The sequence below is a fragment of the Elaeis guineensis genome, chromosome 1, assembly GCF_000442705.2.
Source record: "Elaeis guineensis isolate ETL-2024a chromosome 1, EG11, whole genome shotgun sequence".
Lineage (NCBI taxonomy): Eukaryota > Viridiplantae > Streptophyta > Magnoliopsida > Arecales > Arecaceae > Elaeis > Elaeis guineensis.
This window is the reverse complement of record NC_025993.2, coordinates 168,770,868-168,793,000: the sequence shown is the minus strand read 5'-3', so window position 1 is coordinate 168,793,000 and position 22,133 is coordinate 168,770,868. Positions and strand designations below refer to the sequence as shown.

Genomic DNA, 22,133 nt, shown 5'->3' with positions numbered 1-22,133 from the left:
AAGAGGGTGTGGCCCAGCAAAGAAAAGAAGTAAAGTTGATTTGTGATTGAAACAAGACAAGGTTGAACACCTATTTATTTAGCCAGGACAAGCAACCTTTGCGAAAGATAATTCTAGTCTAAGCAAGCTCTGTCCTCACTATAAAAGAAGGTCACCTCCTGTCCTAAGGAAAAAAAAAAAAAAAGATAAAGGTCTCTTCGTACGGAAGAGTAACTGTAAATCTCATGTTCCTTGCCTGCAGAGGCCACTCATATTGGCCCTCATGTATAGTCCTAAATCATGTGAGAATCCAAGAAGAAGTTATTGCCTATTTGTCGTGTCAAGCAATGCAGTCATCCATAGGACCCATTGTTTAACCGTATCTTTTCACATGACTTACTGCTTTCTAAGGTGACATAATAAGGCCAGATTGGCCTGTCGAATGGAATCCTCAAATGGTGCGAGTAAGCCAATCAAAATGAACAATGTTAATGTAACAAAAAAATCTCAGAGAAAGAAGTGTCATCTAACTTACAATATTTCCATCACTCTTTTACCTACACTGTGGAATATGACATAGAGAGGGGAGATAGTTACACGCCAGGTTTATATTTATTTGTTAAATTGCATCATTTTAATATCTTGGATCAAAACTAGTACAGAACGCATACCATCACCCAACAAGAATCGTGGTGCCATGATACATATATGCAAAGGTTCAACACATAACCTCATAAAGGAATATTTGAGCAGCTCTTTAATTTGTCGTACTCAAACGTTTATCTAGTAAACTCAAAGATGGAATTCCCGTAGCTCGATAAGAATGTTTAAGCTTGAATTAGATGTATAATATTCTCGCAAATGGTAAAGATGATTATCTTCATTTTTGTCTGATGAATGGGTATCCACTTTGAGGTTTACCTGCCACCTCTGCCCTGACTTTCAAACTTGTACCACTACTGAGTGCATCCCCTGCTTGCCAAGTTGAGGAAAAGAGAATTTCCTTTTGAGTGACACCCATGGTCTCCTTGCTGGACTTTCATATGAACGCCCATCCAATAACTTTCTAGGTTTTGACCGGGAGATGAGAGAGTTGTGCTAGTGTTTTGCTTTTTGTAGTCTTAATTTCTAGCTATTGCTGAATGAAATGTCTGGTCTCAATAATACGTGATGCTTTAGTACTTCCTATCGCAAAAGACGTTCTAGTTGGGTACGATATTTTTTTTTTTAATTTCTTTCATATTATGTTAAGGCCTTTTCTTCGTTGGCCGTGGGAGATATTTGAGAGGAGTCCAAGATTGTATCATTTTAGACATATGAACTCCTAGTTACTTGGCCCCCATCAATTTATGTGACTACAATGCTCCTTCTAATGAATCATTGCTTATACATGAAAAACACTGGCCGATCAAATGTGGGATAATTTATTGTACACCTTTCTCATCACTTGCCACCGTAATGATTTAAAATAAAAAAACTAATATGATATTGTTTTAAATATAAGAAGATTTTATTTTGAAAACATTTATATCATATCTCAATAATCTAACTAAGTACAGAAAAGCAACATATGGATTAAGTTTAATAGAATCATAATAGGTAAGAACCATGAGACCCTTGCTAAAACGGGATAGAGTCATGAAAATACACCGAAGGTGGAGACCTAAGTCGAATAGATAGAATTCAACCATAACGTGGAGAAGCAGGCAGAAATATCATCTTGAGCCGCAGGCTGGTAGAAGATCAAGACAATCATGTCGGTCTCTAGTTTTCAAAAATAGAATACTATATTGTAGGTCAAATAAAGAGAGATGATTGATACAAGTTATGTTGAGATAAGTTGGAAGTCAATAAAACATGACTATCAGTCCGATAATTGTAGAATGATCATACTACATCTATAGTTGGAAGATGGTTGACAATAGATACTACAATCACAAGGAGTATGGATCAATCAGTGGAGTAGACATTTAATATATCCGAGGGCAGTTGTTATATACTAGTGAATAAATAGAATCATATTATGTAAAAGGATACTTTGACAATCAATCTAATCAATTTACTTTTATCTTTATTTTTACTTTTCACCTATGAGTAGGCATAATTTAGATTATCTACTATAGTCTAGTGCTATACCCTTTTAGCGGTCCAGTGCTACACTTCTATTATAGTTTAATGTTATATCCTTTCATATAGTTTGATGCTATACCCTTATTTGTTTTCATCTCAAAACATCTGACCCATACTACTCTTCATATTCTCTTCGATCCATATATTTTCAGCTATCCCAATGTTGATGGCATGATCACATATATATTGAGATCTTGCTTAAGCAAGCTCGACGATAAGCCCTCTACCTTGACCATCCAAATTCCTAAGATAGCTTGGAACCAGACCAAAAAAAATAGCAACAAGCTTTTTAATATGTCCAATCAGATCCTGCGTAGTCATCATTATATTATTTTCGATGGAATACTACATAGGTGCCATTATATCACTAAGGAGATGATGGAAGCTTGTCGGATGATGACTCTTTTATCAATAGATCTTCTTCAGAAAGTGATCTTATAACTTTAGACCTCACTGAAAATACGCACGTCCAATTTATTGGGGGGATACTCTCGATCTAAGATCTAGACTCAATTATCCAAACAAAACCTCATCCAAACCGACCTTCAGTGCCTAGACTGTATCGAAATTTAACTAGCCTAACGTAGATGAACCCACAAGTTGGGTTCGATCAATCAAATGCCGAACCAGATCGAACGCGTGCGTCGGCCTTATCTCCCCAGACTCCGCACGTGTTACCTAACTCTCTGACTCTGACTTCCTTCCACTCCGCCGTGAAATCTCCGCCGGTCAAACCACCGAATTATTACTTTGGTCCGCCATTCAGCGGCTTCCAACCGACCGATCATCTCGTCTCCTGATCGGACGGATGTGCCGTAGCCCCCACCTACCTGATAGGACGTACCCGTGCGATCCGAATCCAACCCCTAATCACCTCCCCCCTTTTAAATTAACCCCGGTCAATTCCCCAATCCCAACAACTCGCCCACTTTAAAAAAATATACCCAAATTAATCCAGAAATTATGATGATGAATTAATCACCATTCTTGTATTTATAAATAGCAGCTGGATACGAAATCCCCGTCTTCTTCAAGGGCTCCCTTCTCCCATATCCCACCCACAGCTTTCTGATTCCACCCAGAGAATACAAAAGAGGAGAAGAAGAGCTCTTTTGCTTCCCTCTTTCGAATTCTCCGATTCGAACCCTAGTTTTGGGGACAACGAGGCCATGCAGCAGAGCAGCAGAGAAATGCAAGGGATGGCCTCTCCGTTGAATGGGATATCGTCGTCCGCCGGCGCCGCCGCGGCGGCGGCGGCGGCGGCCGCCCAGATCTCTCTCCAGGATCTCCACGACGGCCACCGACAGCAGCAGATCCAGAACGCTGGCATGCAGGTTCCGGCTTCGCACTTCGGCCACTCCGCCGGTGGCCACGACGACTTCCTCGACCAGATGCTCTGCAACCTTCCCTCCTCCTGGCCGGACCTCGGCAACCCCAAGTCTCCCTGGGACCTGACCTCCTCTTCCAACCCGAATGGCCTCGCCGGGAAGTCGCCCGAGGATTCCGCCGCCGCGGAGGGGCTCCAATACGTTCCATACGACGAGTCCGTGCTGCTCGCTTCTCAGCTCCGGCAGCACCAGATCAGCGGCGGAAGCTCGCCGGCGGGGAAGCAGCCGATGCTGCTCCAGCTCAACCAGCACCACCAACAGCAGCAGCAGATGCTACTCCAGGGCATGGGGAGATCTCCGGTGGTCGCCGGCGGTGGGGATTCCGGGCTTCTTCCGCTGCCACTGAGCCTAGGGAGCGGTGGCTCGGCCGATTCCCGCCTTCTCGTGGACAGATCTCGCGACGAAGTCGACCCTTCATTCAAATCCCCCAATCCCACCGTATGATTCTTTATTTCGACTCCTGTCGATCTTCTTGGTTTCGAAATTTTATTTTGTTTTATTTTATTTCGGCCAGGGTGGGGAAGGGCTCTACAACGGATTCGGTGGATCGCTTCAGCGAGCCGCTGAAGCAGCCACCCAACAGCATTTCCACCATCCCCAGGTTCTCAAAACCCTAAATTTCTCCCCATCGTCTGGGAAAATAACGGTCTTTTTACGAGCATTTTAGTATCAATTACTAAATTCGAAAAGAACAGGGCGCTTCGATGCCGGCTCGGAACTTCGGAGGATCACCGGCTGCCGGGGTGGGACGGAGTGCAGCGGCGGTGTCCCCCGGTGGCGGTACGGCTCCACCGAGGCAGCGGGTGCGGGCGAGAAGGGGCCAGGCGACGGATCCCCACAGCATCGCCGAACGAGTAAGCCATGAAGGGAAAAAAAAATAATAATAATAGTAAAATAAAATCTATTTTTTTTAGTTAACAAGTAAGAGAGGGAGAAATTAATTGGGTGCACTAAAAGGACCAGGACCCAGGCGGGAGCACTAAATGCGAAGTGGCAGTTTCTCCTTCGGATTTGGATCTGTTTCTCTCTTAGTCTTTGCTCTGCTATCTTTCACCTTCTCTTCTGTTTGTATGCATGCTTTTAATGGAGTCGTTGGCTCTCTATTTTGTCCCTTTGCGCAGCTTCGCAGGGAGAGAATCGCGGAGAGGATGAAAGCTCTCCAGGAGTTGGTGCCAAACGCCAATAAGGTCTACCTGTCTTCTTCCTCACTCTCTTTGTTTTTTTCTGGTCTTTTTCTTTCTAATATTTATTTATATAACTGGCCATCTAAATCCAAGAATTTACAAATAAACGCCTCAATTTCTATGATTACATTCGCAGCATAACAAATTGGACTGTTTGCAAAAACCATTACCGACTAGGCTTCTAAGATGGAAAATAATAATCCATCCTTCACACACTCTGTCCCGTAAAAGATATGATGTGAAACGGTCATAATTAACTTGCACTAAAATTTGCAACAACGTCAGATGTGACCCTTACTGGAGACAGATTGGTGAACGAGGATTCACTAAATCATATCAGATGGTGGCTTAAGATTTCTGTCAATGACCGGGGTTGTTATTTAAATCAATTCAAACTGGTCAAAAGCAAAGACAAGAACAATTAAGTGCTGGATAGCAATTTATGAGGTCTGGTGATCGATCCAGACGTGGCTTTTGGAGAGGGCCAGTCGTGGTATATTCCTGTTTTTGCCGGAATATCAATTGTAGGAGTTTCCTATACGTGGAAACAGCCGTATTATGGGTTGTGAATACATAATTCCGGATGTTGTTTGGCAACTATAGTGCAAAGTTCGCTTGGTTTGATATTGATTTAAAAGGACATTTACGTAAATTCCGGTAACCGTTGAACCTGGGTTTCTGGGGACCTGTGGCAACCGGGAAACCGTGTGTCCGCTTGTCGGATAGTAGTTGGAGAATGTGAACCGGGCCTTAGTTTTTCGTTTATCATGTCCTTCGAGAACGGAACATGAGCTCGTAGATATCTAATGGTGTGCTTGCGGCTCTCCAGAGACATCCCTGCTCGGCCGTCGTGCTGTTTCCCCACACTTTTCGAAACCAAACGCAATGCTTTTCATGCTTAGTGGAGCACTCGTCACGCCGCCGGCATAATAGACCGCAATTCCAAGCCACTCATCTGGAGACGAGAATATTTTTGTCATTTTAACTGTTTATTTATTTTTAATTTTAATTACTGACTATTGTTATTAAAAATGTTTCCATGAATGACAGTCGGACAAGGCCTCGATGCTGGATGAGATCATCGACTACGTGAAATTCCTCCAGCTTCAAGTCAAGGCAACTTCTCTCCTCCCAAGAAGTTCTTAACCAATATTTTTTCTTCCCCCTCTCTCAGTCTCTCCTTACTCTTTTATTAAATAGATAATTAGTAACGCAAATCGCATCTTTCCAGTGTTCTATTAATTATTTATTTGAACTAATGTTTAACCTTTGGATTTACATCTAATGCGCCTCCGGTATCTCTGCGGTCGGGTACACCGTATCCAAATCAGGTGCTGAGCATGAGTAGGTTAGGCGGAGCAGCGGCGGTCGCCCCACTCGTGGCTGATATGTCCTCAGAGGTAGCTTTCGCTCACCCCTTTCTTTCTTAATATCGGTATAAGATATTCCCAGTCGGCCTAATCCGACCCCGATTCGGCGTATGACTTGATGGTCCGCTTTTTGCTAGTCGGGAAGGGGCAAGGAGTTATTTATACGTTGGAATATCTTATACTGGTTGATAGTGATTGATCAAGACGGCAGCAACAGCGGCACGCGTGCCACCCTGTAGAATCCCCAAAATACCCTTCATTTTTTTTCTTTTGCAAAAATAATAAGGATTTAAAAGAGATTGGCGGTGATTGGATCCAGGGGCAGAGCGGGAGGGGCGGGAGTAACGGCGCGGCGGGTAACGACAGCCTAACGGTGACGGAGCACCAGGTGGCGAAGCTAATGGAGGAGGACATGGGGTCGGCGATGCAGTACCTTCAGGGCAAGGGCCTCTGCCTCATGCCCATCTCCCTCGCCTCGGCCATCTCCGCCACCTGCCACCCCCGCCCGGCGGCCGGAGGCGTCGGCGCCGCGGGAAACGGTGGGGCCGCCCACCACCTGAACCCCGGACTCATCCCGGTCCCACCACCTCCCAACCACGGCAACGCAGCCGCCGGCACCGCCGGAGGAGGCGGCGACGCCCCCTCTTCGCCGAGCATGTCTGTGCTGACGGTGCAGTCCGCCATAGCTAACGGCGCCGACAACGACGTCTCCCGGCCCTTCGTCAAGGACGCCGCCTCCGTCTCCAAACCCTAAGCCAAGCTCGGAAAACTGGAGGAGAAAAAAGAGAAGGCTTTTTGGTTCAATGTATGTGGGGAACAGAAAGGATAAAGAGGTAAGCACGTCAAACGGAGTCTACGGAAATAAGGACGTCGGCGTTTGGACGGCCGTATTTGCTTAGACTTGGAGGAAGGCGTCAACCGCCCCACATCTCCGTCCTCCTCCTCTTTTCCTCCATCAGCTTTTTTTATTTTTCCCCGTCCACTTTGCCTTTCCCCTCTGAATCAACTTTTTTTTTCAGTGTTTATCTAAGCCTTCTTTTGGGTTTAATTTTAATCAAAGTTTGTCGTCTTACGATTGGTTGTGCATAGATGACTACTACTCTAGAGCAATGATTAACATTAAAATATGATATGATAATACTATGTAAAATTTTTTACGTTGAATTTAAAAGACAAAGGAAGCGAAGGAGGTGGGGTTTGGCGCGTTGGTCAAAGGATGGAAATGATGGCCTTGGTGATGACATTTGGAGGTGGGGATGCCCGAATAATTGATTAAAGATGATCACAATTATGGTAGCCTTGGTATTAGAAGGATGGTGGGGGTCGAGTAAGGATTACTACATGTTCTATAACTGGTGTTGTGATGATGTAACTTATGACTGATAGTGTTTGCATATTTTGTTTTGTTAGAGGGGTTTTTTAAGTGTGTAGAGTCAAACAAAAGTAGCAATGGTATAATATGTAGTATTTTATAAAGGTTCAGCAAGCATGATGTGATGGCATTCATGATAATAATAGAAAGGGGGAGATGTGCTGCCGACTAAGGTGGGGTTTTGTCTCTCCCTCCCTCCCTCTCTCTCTCTCTCTCTCTCTCTCGCACGTCGTGGTTGCTTTCTTTTCTCACGAAGCGTCTGTCGTCTAGCAATCCGGATATTCCACAAACACACTGTGATTTGGGTGGGAAGGAGATGTTGGAGGCATTTGCGTGCGGCTGTCTGTAACTTGTCTTGGAATGGGAGGAGAAGACCAAATGCAGGGCATATGGCAGCCTTTTCTGTTTGTTGCATCCACCTATTTATGGTTTTTCTTTAATTTTGGGAGGGAATATCAGTTAAACAAACTTGCGCCAGAAAATTATGAGACTAAGATTCTATTTTACTTTCATGCAAACTGTTCTCATCCACTATTCTATACCGATGCACTAAAAATTTTGGTACAACATGGTGCATGGCCTAGCATATGGCATGACATCATCAACAGTTGTGTTGTTGCCTTTTTTATGATAAAAGAGAGCAGCTGCTATACATCCATTTGGTGCTATGTTTTTGGAAGCAAAGCAAACGAAATCACACACATAAAAGACATACAAAAAAAAAAAAAAGTTTATTTTGCATCCCACTGCAATGGCATCAACATTCAGATGGGCACATAGAGGAATCGAGCATCTCCTTGTTTACCATAAGTTAAGCTTTTTTAACAGGTCAAGGTGAGGGCTTAAGCAAAAGATATTGACGTATAGGCGGTCCTACGAATTTTAAGGCGCATGCACTTGGCATGTGGATATGGATGGGTGAGACGCAGAAGCGTTTGAATGCTTTAATTCTTGTTTTGTGCTTTCGTGGTTGTAACCCACGAAACGTTGCATCATATGTCACGACACAAGGGCATCGAGACCACCTACCGGATTAAAAACTAATATACCTTACAACCGGGATGTAACGTAATTTTATGCCAATGATGTGGCTGAGTGAAGATCCAAGCCTGGCCACATAATTATCGTGTAATTAGTATAATTCTTGAAGGTACAGCATTCATTTTCTTTATGAAAGCAATTAGGCTTGCTTGAACTTTCCTCGTTATAATTTTTAAAGATGTCGACCACTTGATTAATGCAGCATGGACTAGCTGATGTCAGTCTCTTTACATGGGTTTGAAGTTTAGGCAAAAAAGTTTGACAAGTTGCACCAGTGCGGATAACAATGGTTTCAACCAGAGCAAAAATGCTCGAGGTTCAATACGACAATAATGATCGATAAATGCACCCACCGGTACCACAAAATTTTCCAAACAAATAGTATTATCTTGTTGATATAGAGCAAGAGTACTTCTATGGTCCAAGATAGACACACTCATTACCTACTGATCTTGTCTCATAAGTAACAAATGCCATGGGATCGAATATGATAGTCATGTCCATATGAATTAGTCCGCATAAAGTGACATCTTTGATAAAAAGTAATGCCATATCAATTTCTTTATGCACCGATTCCTGAGAAACTAGACTATGTCCGACCACATCACTGGCATGCCAGATTGAGCAAATTAATCAAGGAGTCTGGTTGAGTCAAAAAATAGGGTTCGATCTTACCTCAACATGAGGATTTTCATAATTTCTAGTAGAACAAGAAATGCATGACGAATGAAAGTAATAAAGAGATTGATAGCTCATAAGTATCATATCAAGCTTTCGGTAAAGTCTCATGGATGTGCAGCTTTTTGCCGATGATAGAAGCATCCATCTCCAGATCATCAATTTTATAATTTGGGACTTTGTAATATGACCCTTAAAATCCTGTCCTCCTTTGCATCTCTTTTTAAAGTGATGCTTTACATCGGGAGCGCTTACCGCTGGTACGAGCAAGTCCCTGAATTTGACTTCTTCAAAAAAAACTTTTGCCTTAGCTGACACTTCAAACCGGCTATTGCTGATTATATAATACTCGTTTTGGGTAAAATTAAATGGCAGCATTATCTAAATTTCTTAAATTGCAAAAAAAAAAAAAAAAATTTAACAAGCTCATTATTCTTTGTGTAATTTAAATAAATTAGCTAAAGAAATATCTGACAAATTTCTGTAAAATTGAGCATGAAATTGATCTTTCATGTCTCGTCAAATATAAATAGAATTCCATGGCAAAGTGATATACCAATACAATCATGCAGTCTCAGCCAAATGAACTTATAAATACTCTGAATTTCTTAAAAATCATCTCTGTGGAATTGACCATATTGTATAGTCATGGACTGGGTAATGTGCTCTATGGTTGACTGTGTTCCATCACCAATAAATTTGGTAAAGCTTGGAATTTTATAATTTCTGGGATATTCATATATCCTATCATATTCATTTGGATGCAAACCTTTAAAAACTGTCCAATCAACTTGTCTCGGAGTATCCATTTTACCCCAAAAAAAAAAAATTGCCTCGGAGTATGCCCAATAAATTCAATTAATAATTATATCACCTGTTCTTTATTTCGATTTAAGGCCATATTCTGCCTATTTCTTAATGGTCTCTTATCCCGCAGACTTGCTGTAGTCATATTTGAAATCGAAATTGTTTAGTATTTGCTTTGTTGGTCCAGGACATGCAAGTCTCCTAATCTCATTTTTGTTAATCTTAGGGATTTGCTACTAAGAAGCACTTGCTTTGTGTAGTTCTATTTATGCTCCTCTCCATATCTAAATGAATTGATTCTCATTTGCGTCTCTCCTAGAGATTTCTTAAGAATGAAGAATGGCCTGAAGAAGGCCTGCATTGCTTGGGTAACCACACAGCCAATTTTTTTTAACCAAGTTCTCGTTGAATTGTCCTTTATCCGGACCATCCTTTTCGCCATCATGATCTGATACAGGGACAACACCTTTGCATCTAGTCATATTTTGGCCACATTGAGATTCTTTATCTACTTCATGGCCTTGTTTCTCATCACCTGGCTTGCTACCTTAGAGCCTTTTATGGCGTTTCATTCAGCTAGCTTATGCTTAAAAATATTTTTTTAAAAACTAAGTTATAGTCTGTTACTGTAAGTCTCCAGTTGCTGATGATGTGGCTGGAGTTAGATGCCGTCTAGATATTGGGATGCTGGAGAGAACCTACAAAAAAAGTTCACATTTACTGATGAATTTTCGGTAGAGGATCCTCCAATGCTTAAGTTAGTCGGAGCCTTGAGAATAATAAAGAAAAGAGTAGGAGCAAAAGAATAGAAAAGTGGTGGTGTGCTATTCCTTTTTTTCAATGGAACTTATATGAGGGTCTTCTTAGTACCTTTTTATATAAAGGTGAAACTATAGACGGTCTAGCTAGAATTTGTAGGCCGTTATGCCAATTTCATTAGGGCACTAGGCCACATTCTGATAGGTTGTTAGGATAGAAAATCTTTTCACCTTCATACAAATCAAAGTTGTTAGGTGGCTGTGGATTTTGTCCCCATGGATTGAGGAGCTAGTAATCATTGGTCGGTGCTGAGCTGAGGCCTCTCGCCAACACTTGTGTCCAATACTTGGATGTTGTCTCCTATCAACTTATGAGAGTTTTGTCTTCGATTTTTGGAATGATTAGGCTGTTGGGTCAATACACTTCTGACTTTGTAGTCGGAAGGTTTTGACCATCGAATCGGCAATCGAGCTAGAGATCGGGAAGAGAGAAGTGGTGAGGGGTTGGTCCACCTTGGACATCTGTTAATTTTTGATACCCAAGGCAATCTCGTCAAATCATTAGTGGGTGTCCAGTTATGCCCCGAAAGAAAGAGAAATGTTACGGACGATAAATTACCTCCATAATATAATTGATCAGTTCGCTGGCGTACCAAATCAAGCAAATCAATCAAATTTTTTCGATCGATTTGCCAAATCAACTTCATTCGATGTCTCCTTTTTTGATATTTACCGAGACATTTACGGAGATAATTTCTTTTTGGATGGTTGTACGTACAAATTACGATCCAATGTCATGATAACTTTTTTTAGAAAATTAATTTCAGCATCAAGCCATCCACATGTGGCCTCTTCTACAAATAACAAGGGGCTAAACTTAAACCTTCCCAGCGTCACAACATAAATGATTTTCCAAATCTTGATGGGCCTAATGTTTTGGACCATGTACTATAGTTGGTCAATTACTAAATAATTTTAGGTATAAATATGCAAATAAGAGGTTGAAGAATGGTTTGATGTCTAAAATTAATGACTCTACTAAGTCTGAAAACTAGAAACTAAGGAGCGAGGATAAGTTTATGGATGCATGTTAGACGGGTTCCAGATTTAAACATTAAAAGTAACATCTTATTTAAAACAATATAAATAAAAAGCAACTAAATGTTAAACATAAATAGTGGATAGACATTGCTGTTTTCATGGAGCCTTGTTTATGTAATCTCGACTTACAAGAACATCGCAAATTCTCTTCTTATCTATGGTGTTAAGTGATCTATTCATGGTATAGTGATGAAAAGTGTCAATGATTTAGTCCCTAGTGTGCACGTTAATAATGCAACCACAAAAAAGAGGATATTATCAGATAAGCACTTTATCTGAGAGTTTTCTTTTATTCTGTTTACCATCAGAGGAAGTCTTCTCGAGTGTGCTTGAGCTGGGTCCTTGGATGCTGGCCAATCCATTGCTTGCATTAGAAAGCTGGAGACCAAACTTTAAGCCTGCTAAGGATTCCATTAAATACGTCAATGTCTAGCTTCATCTTCATGACTTGCCCTTGGAAGTTTGGGAGAAGGAGATGATCCTAAAGATTGCAACCAAAGCTGGTAAACCTAAGTTCTTAGATCCTTGGACAGATACTTCATCTCATCTTGGGTTGTCCGTGTATGTGTGCAGGTAGATCTATCTAAACCTATTTGTCCTGGCATGAAGCTTCTCATCAAGGATCAGGTGGTTTGGCAGAAATTTGTTTACGAAGATTTATCGGATATCTACTACTACCATGGAACTATCGGTACCACTCTGAACAAGTATGCTTAATGCAAGGACTTGCCACAAGCCCATGATGACATGATTTATGGACCTTGGATCCAGGCGGCTCGAGTTCTTGTCAGATCTGCTACTCCTGGTAATGGTACCGAATCTTCTCCGTCTTCCTTTGCTGCTGCTGCAGGTAATCCCTGGATTACTCCTAAGAAAGTTGCATCTAAACCTCCCTTCAAGCCCAATACGGAGAACTTGGCTCCTAACGTTGGGGGTTCAAGATTCAATTCCTTGGCTTTGGAAGAGGATCCTTCAGTAGCTGATGTAATGCCTATGCAAGTCCTTCAGTCTGAAGCTGCTGATTCCACTCGTGGGAATGCCTCTACCTCTAAGGAGAAATGCAAGCGATTCCCAACTCAGTCTTCTCCCACTACAAGATCTTCACCCTCAGTATCCCCTCCCCAAACAAAGGTAATAGTTCGAGAAATGGGGACGAATGTTGATCCTCTCTCTAAAGCTTCCAATGCCCTTATTTTATACTCTAAAGGGTTTGGAAAAAATAGGTCTGGCGGCCGGTGGTGTCCAACCCCTCTCGACTGGAAGGGTCATCACTGTCTACTGCCCCCTCACTCTGACTCTCAGGAGTCAGTCCATGCTTCACTACGACCAGGCTCTGTGGATCATTCTACTCTGGTTACCCAAGTCTTGCAGGAGTTGTCATCTTCATCTCCTACTTCAAATTCTAACACTCAAGCAGAGCGTGTGGAGGCTGATCCTCGGTGTGTTAACAAAGGCCAACCATCTTCATCTGCTCTTCAATGAAGGTGATTATGTGTAATTGTCGGGGTGCTGCTGAGCCATCGTTTCGTAAGTATTCCAAACTACTTTTACCAAAGCATAGCCTGAATATCTGTGGATTTGTAGAAACAATATAACACCCCACCCCAAAAATCGGATGACGATGCTGCTGCACCCCATCTTTAAATAAAAATAAAAAAAATACTAAACTATAGCTGAGTTGATAATCTGTTTATATTTAAATCAAATTAATAACTCGAACTGCTAACCCAAATAATTCAGTTAACTCATTATTTCTCAAAATCAATCCAGGATTTCATTTAAAACAAATGCTGGAATAAAGTAGGACAGCTCAGCAAACTTGACTTCATAATTAGCCACTGTCATTCTCTCCTGTGCTAAATTGAGAAACCCTCTCCTCTTCTGGTCCTGATATACAACTGACTAATACTACTGGTAAAACTTCCTTCTGAAATCATCCCAAGAGATAACATAATCCTACAGCTACCTGTTGACATAGGATTTCCACCAGTGCCGAGCTCGACCTTCTAGTAGAAAGATAGCAATGTTCACTTTCTGCTCATCAATACTTTTCATTAGTGCAAACATCCTCTATATTTTCTAGATCCAGTTTTCTGCCTCAATTGAGTCTGTAGTATCCGAAAATTCCGTTACACCCAACTTTCTAGCTCTTTCAAAATTTTTTTCTCTATCCAAACTTTGAGATTGTACACTATGAGCAGAAGTTGCGACAGCAGCAACAGTCTGAGTAATTATGCCTACCAATTTCTGTAGCCCAAAAATGGATGCTTGTGCCTGTGCTTGAAGTGTGAATACTGATGTAATAGATGAAAAATCATACACATGCTCATATGACTGTAGATCCTCTGCCTCTGCTCTCGGGGCAAAAGATGAGGCATAAGATGATATTCTATGAGATTGACCATCTCTATCAACTCCTATTGGTCTATCCTGACCTCAGTCTCGATCCCGACCTAGGGGTAGTTGCCTTCCACAAAATCTTGATCTTATTTGCATCATTTTCCTACAAGATGCAATTGACACAATCAAATTTATCAACCTTTAAGATGACCCTAATGATAAGCAAATCTAAAAATAAAATATCTACTATTATTCTCTTGAATTTTTTTCTAAAATGCTTTTGTAGATGAAGAATACCATTAAAATAAAACTGAGATCAATTAAGAATACCTCGAATTGAAATATAAATTTAGAAACAAATCTCATTGAAAAGAATCCTTAAAAGACATTGAGTCGACTCATCAATCAGTCAAATTGACTCCAAGACCACTCAACCCACTTTATGTTATTTGCTAAACAATCGAGGTGAACTAATTATGCTATGCATATGTCCAACTATATCTTTTAATAATCCAACAAATTGTCCATCCTCAATAATTATACCCTTAAGTTCTGAGAAATTAATGACCCGCTATGTGATTATGGCCCGATAATTTAGCACCATAAAATACGGGACCACGTTCGATGGTTATAAGAACCTCGTCCATAAAAAGGGGTAAGAAAAATAGGGCTGGCAGGCCACTTCTGGCCAGAACTCTGTTACTCTGATATTGACATCTACTGCTCACCAACTTTTCTCTCTAACTTAAGCATCGGAGGGTCCCTGCCAGATACAAATTCGGTCAGTGCGGACGTTGTCTTGCAGATGTTTGTTCCCGACGACAGGCGATGGAGAGTTGACCGCAACAGATTAACACGTCAGGTAGGGAGAAAGAGAGATAATATTCACTATGGCGAAAATCAGAATCCAACATTCAACTGCAATCACATCAGTGAGACACTCTTCCCACCGGAAAGAGGTTCCTCCCCCTCCTCTAGTAGCAGAGCCTAGTTCCTCACGTCCTGTGGTCACCACAGACGTCCAGATCGCTGCACTCATGCAGCAGATGACTGTTCTTATGGAGGTGGTTAGAAGCCTCCAGCAGCAGCAAACTCAGCCATCACAGCCACCGACAGAGCAACCGGTAGCGCAGTCGGTGCCATCCAGGCACAGCCGCCGTCATCCAAGGTGATCACAATCTCCTTCACCAAAACAGCCATCTCGACTCTCTCATCGGGACAAGCAACGGCACTCACGGCACTCTCGACGTGCCATCCATTATTCACGGTGTCCCTCTGCTTCTCAGTTGGATCGAGCAAGGAAGGAAAAGTGACCGCGAACACCGTCTGCTTCCTCCTCTAACTCATCAGGAGGTTCCACCCTCGGAGTTTTCCAACGACGACTTGATGATTATGAACGTAAATTTCAAAAGATCAATCACCAACTTGCTCAGCTTCAAGTGAAAGGTCAGAAGTCCTCCAACGACTATGACTTTCACACCGTCCAATCACTTTCTCGGCACATCTTGGACCAACCGATCCCATCTCAGTTCAAGATACCTCAAGTGGATCCATACGACGGATCCACCGATCCGATCGACCATCTTGAGAGCTACAAAGCTCTCATGATGATTCAGGAGGCCATCGATGCCCTCTTATGCATCGGCTTCCCGGTAACTCTTCGAAAAGCTGCTCGAGCCTGATACTCCGGACTTCAATCAGGAGCATATATTCTTTCGGATAGCTAGAATATTCTTTCGTGGCTCACTTCAGCACCAGTCGAAGGCTGCCACGCACTTCTGATAGTTCCTTCTCGATTAAACAAGGAGAGACCGAAACACTCCAAGATTTTGTGGCCTTATTCAACACAGCCACGCTCGAGGTCAAGGACCTCAATGAAGATATGGCCATATCGGTCATGAAAAGAGGTCTGAGGAGGTCTCGATTCACGTATTCACTGGATAAGACTCTCTCTCGGACGTATGCTAAACTCTTGAAGCACGCGTACAAGTACATGTGCGTGGACGAAGGAGCCTCTGACTGGTGCCAAACCGAAAGCAAAGGTCAGAAGAAGCGAAAGAAGAATGGGGCTCCAACCAAATCAAGTAGGTCACCGACTAATAAGCAAGCCTCACCCCGATGACAGAGTCCAAGACCGACGTATAACAGGTATGACTCCTATACCCCTCTTTCTGCTCCTCATGCACAGATTCTCATGGAGATCAAAGGGGCGGATATCTACGACACCCTCCACTGAAGAAAACGAGGAACCATGATTGAAGAAAGTATTGTCAGTTTCACCGTGACCACGGTCACGACACCGAACAATACATCCAGCCCAGGAATAAAATAGAGGTCCTGATACGACGAGGCTACCTCAAAAAATATCGGAGGGATCCACCGACTCAATCTCCAACTGACTGAGGAAGCTGTAAATAATCAACCGATTGCGAGAGTCATCAATATGATCTTCGAACGACTGAACTAAGGGATAACTCCCGATGAAGAGTCGGTGAAACGACAACAACTCAATGTAATAATTTTTTCGAAAAAGAATGTTCGGAGAATTCAAACTCCTCACGACGATACTGTTGTTGTTTCGACAATTAGCTAATAAAAGTATGACGGATATTTTATTCTACTTGACTTTCTTCCGAATGCAACTACTCGAAAAATCAACTGCTTTAGTGTCGACTATATTTCGATCTTCTTGCAAAAACTGACATCCCGACTGTGATTTTAAAACGACATCAAGTATGCAGACTTTCACTGTAAAAGTCAGAAAATCGACTATCTTGACACCGAAAATACTTCGACTTTCACTGTAAAAGTCAGAGGATCGACAATGTCGATACCAAATATACTTCGATTTTCACTGTAAAAGTCAGAAGATCGACTATCTCGACATCAAATATACTTCGACTTTCACTATAAAAGTTAGAGGATCGACTATCTCGACACTGACTACATTTCGGTTCCCTTGCAGAACCAACTTATCGACTTCAACTGGAGGTCAGTGCCGGCGATGCAGACTTTCTCCATAAAAGCTACGCTGCCCTCATAGTCGGCTCTCCATTGAAGCAACTGGCTAATTTGCCGACTTAGTATCGATTGAGAAAGGCAAAATACCAAGATGACCAAGGTCGGATTGGAACTATACCGATATGGCCACGGCCAATTGAGAGATCTTCGGCTTGCCATCGATTATCAAATAATATGACGAATAAATCCGATCAAGCTTCGGATAATGGACATTCGACTTACTATCGTTATCCTAACTAAATACATCAGAAACTACGCGACTAGCAGATTCTACAAAGTTTGCGAACTGGTCGGATCTACAATCTACATTCAGAGATTATTCTACAAACAGACATTGCTGGCTCGACAATACAGAGGAGCATTTCAGAATAGAAGTACTTCTTTCATCATCAAAAAAGAGAGATTACAAAATTGGACCGAAGATCGATTACATCTTTCTTTACAAAAAGAGAAACTAAAGAAAATACCGACGAATCTTCATCGTCGTCCTTCGCTCCACTGAAGAATCAACAGGCCCATCTTGAATCGACTTCTTTGACAAACTCTACCTTCCAACTCGAGGGATGATACGACTCAAGTTGAGCTGTGAAGATGATTGATCGATCACATTGCTCGGCCAACCACATCAATAGCTCGACCCACTCGTACAGGAACGGAGAGGGTCTCACCCAGTCAATGATCACACCCTCCTCGTATAAGAGCTAAAGGAGGGCTTCAGATTTTTGTCCACCGTCGAAGATGACCGTGAAGCTGAGACGGAGATGTGGGATATATGGTAACAGGTCGTTGACCCCACCATCGACATCAGGAGTGAAAAGCTGACAACGGTCCGAAGCACAATACTGCTTCTGAAACCGACCAACAGTCAGACCCGAGAATGAGAGAACTTCAGGGCCCGATATGGAGTCGTTGGTCGAAATCTCCGACCAACCACCCCCTGCAGAAATCTCACCCATTGAAAGAACTATCAAAAATCCAAAGAAACTCAAAGAGAAAACGACAAGAAATATTTTCGCATGAAAGCAGCTCTCTGGCAGAGCTCTCCCACCAGAAGAGACAAAATGAGGGATGGATACCTGGCTGACAGCAATCCTTTATATTATATAGAGGAACGCCCAACGGCCCATATGAAAGCAGCCAGATCGAGACCACGCCAGATGATGACATGTGGTAACATCTGGACCTATCATCGATCCGACGGTTCGACGCACCTGCACCAGATTAAACCACATCACCTCCATCTGCGTGTACAGCTCTGACCCAATAACATCCCGACACGTGACGAAAATCTACATATCAGAATCAAATCGCACAACGTCGGTTTGCTTTTTCGATATAACGCCTGGCGCCGACTCATCTTCCACAAACGACACCTAACACCAAATCTTCCTGCTGATACGACAGCTCAAAGACGACAAAGTGGTTGATCGGCCATACTCCAGAGAATGTGATGGCAGAGTCGGGATTCGACATGACAGACAACAACTTCTTTTGTTCAAGGTAACTGACCACGTGGCGATGTACGCGGCGACTCACCATTGGACTCAGAAGTGGAGGGGTAACTATTGGGATAAACCGATCGACCCCCATAAACCGACTGATCTCCAGCGCAGTCCGACACTCGACTCTGCCCCCACAAACAACATGACCCTAAAAGCGACTACTGACTTCGACTTAATAACAGCCGACCGATCGGACATACAACTCCGACTCTACATCGGCTGAATATGCGGTTCCGACTCTTCATCGACCAATTGAACAAACCACACCGACCTATTTCCGGCTGACTGACTAATGATTTGACTTTTACCGATCGACAGTAAATGACTTAGACCATCGGCATAACAGAATTACTAACAGACGGTCGCTCATGGGTTCTACTGATATATGGTCGGCCAGTCAATCCAGACATACCATTACCGTCATGAACGGTTACCGACCGTACATCACGGTGCCATAATTGAAAAATTAATGACCCACTACGTGATTATGGCCCGATGATTTAGCGCCATAAAATACGGGACCACGTCCGACGGTTACAAGAACCTCGTCTATAAAAAGAGGATTAGGAAAATAGGGCTGGCCAGAATTCTGTTACTCTGAATATTGATATCTACTGTTCACTAACTTCCCTCTCTAACTTAAGCATCAGAGGGTCTCCACCGGACACAAATCCGATCAGTGCAGATGTTATTTTGCAGGTGTTCATTTCCGAATACAGGCGACGGGGAGTTTGTGAATCAAATGTTTACCTATCAAATGTTTTTGCTGAAAACTGTTTTGGCAATGTTTACCTATCAAGAAATTTTTGTGTTATAAAAATATTCTATCTTCTGGGCATCCTGTGTGTGATCTTTGTGGATATGCTGTGGAGGATGGCCAGCATATTATTATCACTTGCTCTTTTGCTCAAGTTTGCTAGAACCTTATCAACCACTAATTTAGCTGCCCTATTCCATCTTCTCTATCGGATCTGCTGGCTTATTTAGCTAATTCAAGGACAGGAATGAGAGGTAAAGCAATTGTCACTTTCATGGCATCTCTTATTTGGTATGCTGAAATCCGTGGATTTTTCAGGGCCAATTTTTCTCTCCTACTCATCTTCTCCAGCTGTGTGTCTATTTTAACAAAGATCGATTTTTCTCCTCCGTTTCTCTTCCTCCTAGTGAGTCCACTTAGCCAAGGACTTGGGGTAATCCTAAGCTGTATCAACAGCTTTCGTCAGTGAATTGTATTTCATGGAAACCCCCACCCCTTGGAGTGCTTACTATTAATTTTGATGGAGCAGTTACTAAAGAGAGAGCTGCTGGAGGTTTCATAATGAGGGACCATGATGGAGCTGTGTTGGTGATAGGAGGAAAGCTTCTTCTTTTTGTTGCTGTGCCTTTTGCTGAACTTATCGGACTTTGGTTGGGACTTTAAATTTTTAGTCACCCATCTCTACTCTCGGTGTGTTTGGATTCAGGGAGATTCATCAGTTGTTATCTCATGGCTTAAGAATATCCAGAGTAATAGGATGAGTCTCTCGCCTTGGATGTACGATATTAAAGTATGGCTTGCCTCTTTCCATTCTCTAACAATCTCTCATATCTGTCGGGAAGGCAATCAAGCTGCGGATTGGGCAGCCACCAATGCTTTAGTAGGGAATTTTTCCTTTAATTCTAATCTCTTGCATCTATACCCTACTCTGCTCCATATTTTACGAGCTGATGCTTATACTGTTGCATTTCCTTGACATAGATTATAGGAATTGACTGGTATCGAGGTCTATAAGTTCCTTCTCTCGATCGTTGCAAGTTATGCCTTGGCTATTATTATTATGTGTTCTTCTTTGATTTTCTTCAACTTCTTATTTTATATGTGAGAACTCTTCTTTATCATCTGGTGGATCGGGGCGTCATTGGATTGCTAGAGGCTTGCCCTCTTCTTGGCTCTCTGACCTGAACTTATGCACCTTTTATCCGATCCACCAGCTGGAGGAGGTTTGGTTTAATAGGGACTTCACCATGCTTAATCGCCTTCTGAACTTACTGCTCCCCCTGTATTTTAGGCTCTGTTTGTCTGGCTGGTGGTTTCGCTCTGTCACATCCATAGTTAGATTTCTTATCATCTATTTACAGAGTCTAGTTTATGTATCTCAGTCACTGATTGCTGGGGGTTGCCCTTTGCTCTATATTCCGATATATGACAGCTCTTACCTTTTTTATCTCCATACAAAGGAAAGCATGGATATCATCCAAAAAAGGAGTCATCTCTCTAAAAAGGCATTATATGCATTATTCCTTTGCCAAGTAGTATGACCTTGTGGTGTGCTTTACAGGTTGCTGGGAGTCGTTCTTTAATCTATTCCCTGTTATTTGTCCGGCTCGGTAAGCATCTTCAGCAATTTCCTATAGCCTGTGGTACTTGGAAGTGTTGGTGTTCCCAGTGGGATCTTCTGTGGTTCAAGCTACGTTTCATAGTGATTTATTGGCAAAAGCTGAATTCATTCAGTGCACGCAAGGGCACCTATGCTGTCCCTTTCTCAGATGATGTTCTCACTGATGGGATTCACATTTTAATTATCTCTTCTTGCCTGTTATGGACTTCTCATTAGCACCCCATTTACCTCCCAAATGATATTATTCAAGTGATTGATTCTGATGGGAGTTGGGCCTTATTCAAAAGTTTTATTCTATCCCTAATGGTTGGCCATCCCACTAATATCACTCTAATGGCGGGCTCGGCTATTGTTTTGGTGCATAAGGGGATTTTCTGGTCGGATTTTTCTTGCTTGGTTACATTGTGCTGCTGGTGTTATTTTGTCCCAAATGATGTTTCAATGAACGATGATGCTGATGGGATTGTGGGCATACTATCCACTTTTAGTACATTTGAGACTTTTGTTCGGAAGTTTGTTTTAGCTTCCTATAGAATATATCAGCATAACTGCTGCATCATCTACAGCATATATTACTCTATGAAGACTTACAGCATTTTGGCATGTTTTGCTATTTGTGATTTTAGGACTCTGGGCGACGCTTCCGTTTGTTTGGTTCTCCATTTTGACTCGTGTATTTCAGTTTGTTATATAGTTTTTTGGATTTCTAGGAGTGCTATTGTTATTTGGTACTTTGCTATTTTTTGCTTCTTCAGAACTGAGCCATTTTGTTTATTGATATATGTAGGCTCTGTTCTAACTCGTGTCACAAACTATAATTTGTGAAATAAAGCTTTCTTTCTTCCTTCAGAAAAAAAAAAAAAATAAATAAAAAAATAAAAAAATAAAAAAATAAAATATATATATATATATATATATATATATATAATCTGTATTCAAACATTTGATTGTGTCTATCTTTAGTGCAATTTACGCTGTATACAATGATATCTTTGTTTTGGCAGTTCATAAAGCTTAATTATTCAATTTGTGTTTGCATTTATGTCCACAGCTTCAATATCTGGTTTGTACTCTCATTCCTTCA

The 22,133-nt window shown here is 42.0% G+C and overlaps 2 protein-coding genes across 6 annotated transcripts; both read left to right on the top strand.

Moving 5' to 3' along the window:
* Window positions 1-3,129: 3,129 nt before the first annotated feature.
* LOC105060198 (bHLH transcription factor RHL1) lies at window positions 3,130-7,135 on the top strand. 2 transcript variants are annotated; one of them, XM_010943805.4, is made up of 7 exons: window positions 3,130-3,935; window positions 4,012-4,098; window positions 4,193-4,351; window positions 4,619-4,684; window positions 5,732-5,797; window positions 6,013-6,081; window positions 6,371-7,135. In XM_010943805.4, exons 1-7 carry the CDS (start codon window positions 3,279-3,281, stop codon window positions 6,803-6,805), a joined length of 1,539 nt encoding a protein of 512 aa, XP_010942107.1. In that variant the 5' UTR covers window positions 3,130-3,278; the 3' UTR covers window positions 6,806-7,135. The 2 variants fall into 2 exon arrangements, with proteins under 2 accessions (XP_010942107.1, XP_029116327.1); XM_029260494.2 differs by lacking the exon at window positions 4,012-4,098 and having other exon boundaries at window positions 3,141-3,935.
* Window positions 7,136-11,990: 4,855 nt separating this feature from the next.
* LOC140853357 (uncharacterized) lies at window positions 11,991-21,761 on the top strand. Of its 4 annotated transcripts, none has more exons than XM_073247878.1 (4): window positions 11,991-12,311; window positions 12,382-12,499; window positions 12,580-13,335; window positions 20,990-21,761. In XM_073247878.1, the coding sequence occupies exons 2-3, from the start codon at window positions 12,488-12,490 to the stop codon at window positions 13,288-13,290; spliced, it is 723 nt and encodes a 240-aa protein (XP_073103979.1). In that variant the 5' UTR covers window positions 11,991-12,311; window positions 12,382-12,487; the 3' UTR covers window positions 13,291-13,335; window positions 20,990-21,761. The 4 variants fall into 4 exon arrangements, 1 of the variants encoding a protein (XP_073103979.1); XR_012136357.1 differs by having other exon boundaries at window positions 11,999-12,311; window positions 12,382-12,939; window positions 13,032-13,335; XR_012136356.1 differs by having other exon boundaries at window positions 12,008-12,939; window positions 13,032-13,335.
* The last annotated feature ends 372 nt before the right edge of the window (window positions 21,762-22,133 follow it).